The sequence below is a fragment of the Piliocolobus tephrosceles genome, chromosome 21 (assembly GCF_002776525.5).
Source record: "Piliocolobus tephrosceles isolate RC106 chromosome 21, ASM277652v3, whole genome shotgun sequence".
Taxonomy (NCBI): Eukaryota; Metazoa; Chordata; class Mammalia; order Primates; family Cercopithecidae; genus Piliocolobus; species Piliocolobus tephrosceles.
This window is the reverse complement of record NC_045454.1, coordinates 37,526,429-37,529,667: the sequence shown is the minus strand read 5'-3', so window position 1 is coordinate 37,529,667 and position 3,239 is coordinate 37,526,429. Positions and strand designations below refer to the sequence as shown.

Sequence of the window (3,239 nt, the reverse complement as noted above, 5' to 3'; positions counted from 1 at the left end):
GTTCCCTCTCATCCTTACCCTCCACGTCCCTGCTCTGTCCTCTTATACTGAGTCCAGCCTCCAGACTTGCTCTTCCAGCTGGGCTCTTAATCTCCAGAATCTGATCCGGGTAATCCTCGAGGGGGCTGGATTCTTTGTTCCCGCTCCTAGCAGTCAGGTCTCCAACAGGGCCCTGGGCTGCCTGGAGGCAGGACTTGAACTCCAACCAGCAGCCGGGGGGATAGAGGCTTGTCTCTTCCAAGTTGCCTGATTCAGCATCCAGAAGTGGTGCATGGTGTCCTGCTGGTCCAGTCTTAGAGAGGAGCACAGGAGATGATCTGGAACAAGGCTTGGCTTGGCCTGGCTCACTGGACACCTGAACTCTCAAGTTCATGCTTTTATCTGCCACACGCTCAGTAGGCACTCTTCAAGAGCAGGTGTCACACAGTAGAAACTCTATCTGACCCCTCTCAGTTTACTCTTCACCTTATGTGGGAGGTGCTGAGACCTGAGGATCCAGTGCCCTTGCTGTGTCACCCGAGCTGGTTCTTCTGCATCCAGCTGGTCCCCTACACCTAGGTTTTGGCCGGCTGCCCAGACCAAAGCCTGGGAGAAGCACCCAGGCTGTGGGGATTGGCTGGCCTGGCCCAGCCCAACCCAGCCTCCCACAGCCCTCCCTACATCAGGGGCCAGGGGCAGAAACCTCTCAGAAGAAGGGGAGAGGAAGTTGTGTGGGACAAGCTGCTCCTGACAGGTGCCAGGGTGGGGGTGGCGGGCCTGGGGCATCCTAGCCTGTGATGGAGAGGGGCACTGGGCAAGGGGTTGGGTGCGCCAGCCCCTGGCCTTCCCACATTCTCCATTGCTGCCCAAGGCCCAGGCAGCTCCTGGGTGCTGGGCTGGAGGATGGGTGGTTTCCTAACTGAAACCAAGACCCTGGCAACCTCCCAATGATTCAGGCTGGGTCTTTCTGGACTTTAATCAGTTTATCTCTCTCTTTCTCTCTCTCTCTCTCTCTTTCCCAATCTAAGTGCTTACCAGGTAACTGGAGGTCACTTGGCTGCTGGTTTTGGTTGGGCCTCTTTGGACTTTACCTCTCACCCCCTGTTTATGCATCTGTATTTACTCTCCCTGTTCTACCTCCAGCACTGCCCATCCCTGCCTCTCTCCACTGTCCCTGGAGCTCCCTGGGCCCTTCCCTGGGCCTCAGGACCTCACCTACCATCCCGTCTGCCCTGCAGAATGCCACAGCTGAGCCTGTCCTCGCTGGGCCTCGGGCCGGTGGCAGTATCCCCGTGGCTGCTCCTGCTGCTGATCGGGGTCTCCTGGCTCCTGGCCCGTGTCCTGGCCTGGACCTACACCTTCTATGACAACTGCCGTCGCCTCCGATGTTTCCCGCAACCCCCGAAACGGAACTGGTTCTTGGGTCACCTGGGCTTGGTGAGTGTGGCAGCAGGATGGGTCTGGAGTCTCAGAGTGAATGGACTTCCTGAGGGGTCTGAGGCTCAGGGAGTGGGGGTGAAGGGGTGGGCTGGGGTCTGGGGTGGCAGAGAAGCAGGGGAGGCGTCTTACTCATTCCTCTGCTTATTCACTCATTTCTGTGCTGTGCCAACCCAAACCTTCTCACCTCCTTGTCCTCCCACTCCTGGCCTGCATTGAATCCTTTTCCTGCCTGTCTTCCCACATTAGTGGAGAGAGGCCTCTGTGGGGCTCCTGGACAGAGGGTTGGCGGCACCGAGAGGCGAGTCCCTGGCATTCCCACATTCTCCATGGCTGGACTCGAGGCCTCCTGCACCCACTGTCCAGGGTCTTCTCCCTGACTGGCCTATTTCCTGTTATGAGGGTACGAGTGGGCCAGAGGAGAGGTGTGGGCTATCTCTCACTTCCACCACATCCGGAGGCACCTTCCTCTTATCTTGTTCCTCCCCAGTAAGATGTCCCAATGGGGTCCTGTTGCCAAACCCACATAAAAGTTGGCCACTCACTTCCCCTTTCAGAAATCTTCCCTGAGCTTTCTCCTCCCCCAGACCTTGCCCTCTGACTTAGACCTGCTCTCTCCTTTGGGGAACGTGGTCTCAATCTGCTCATTGCAAATGGCAGGATTGATGGGTGTGTCCACAGGTGAAGTGGGAGGGTGCACAGGATGCACTAGCGCAGAGCCTGGTGCAGAAGCTGCTCCCAGTTGGGAGACACTATCTTGATGGACACTCAGAGTCACCTCTGCTCCCCTAGTGGCTGCTGAGAAGGGAAGGTCCCCTGTGTGCAGAACCTTCTCCATAGGAGGAACTGGAACCTGTGTGGCTGGCAGAGGAACCAGTCAGGGCATGAAGGGATGTGAGGACCAGCCTTAGGGACATGTCTTGAGGCCATACTGCTCCCCACAAATCTCCCCTGTGAGGACCTCCCCATGTGGCCGCCTCTGGGCTGAAATGATTCCCAGAACAAGAAAATCTTTCTTCTCAAGCTAAGCGGACCTCTGTGAGTGGACAGTGTGTCTTTTCCTTCTGCCTTGGGATGTGCTCTTGTGACTTGGAGGTGGCCCCAAGAGAGATAGAACAGGAGGAATGTAGACAGATAGATAGGTAATAGGATAGATGAATGGATGAATGTACAGACAGGGTGAATAGATGGCTGGCTGGCTGGATAAGTAGGTGGGTGGGTAGATAGATAGATACATACATACATACCTAGATAACAGGATAGATGGATGGATGGACAGATGGATGCATGGATTGGATGGATAGATGGATGGATGGACAGATGGATGCATGGATTGGATGGATAGATGGATGGATGGATGGATGGATGGATGGATAATACATACATAGAATAGTAGATTGGATGGATAGACTAGGTGGATAGATAGGTAGATTAGATATGTAGGATGGATAGATTAGATAAATGGATAGTTAGATGATTGATAGATAATAGTATGAATGGATAAGTGGATGAATGTACACATAAGATGGATGGATGGATGGATTGATGGGCAGATAGATATATAGATAGAAAGGTTAGATAGGATGAAGAGATTAGATACACAGATAGATGAATAGGTAGATAGGTAGGTAGGTAGATAATAGGCTAGCTGGATAAATGGATGCACAGATAGGATGGATGAATGGATAGACAGATAGATAGATAGACAGATAGACAGATAAGATAAATGGATGGATTCGATAGATGGATAGATACATAGAAACATAGGTATATAGAATAGATAGATAGATAGATAGATAGATAGATAGATAGATAGATAGATA

The 3,239-nt window shown here is 52.7% G+C and overlaps 1 protein-coding gene across 2 annotated transcripts in view; it reads left to right on the top strand.

Annotated features, from left to right (window-relative positions):
- The first annotated feature begins 590 nt into the window (after nt 1–590).
- Nucleotides 591–3,239, top strand: part of LOC111554233 (cytochrome P450 4F3) — a 19,425-nt gene continuing 16,776 nt past the window's right edge. For both annotated transcript variants that reach the window (XM_026457001.1, XM_026457002.1), the window contains exons 1-2: nt 591–733; nt 1,218–1,416. In XM_026457001.1, coding sequence (XP_026312786.1) covers nt 1,219–1,416 — 198 coding nt within the window. In that variant the 5' untranslated portion in view covers nt 591–733; nt 1,218. The remainder of the gene's footprint in view (nt 734–1,217; nt 1,417–3,239) is intronic.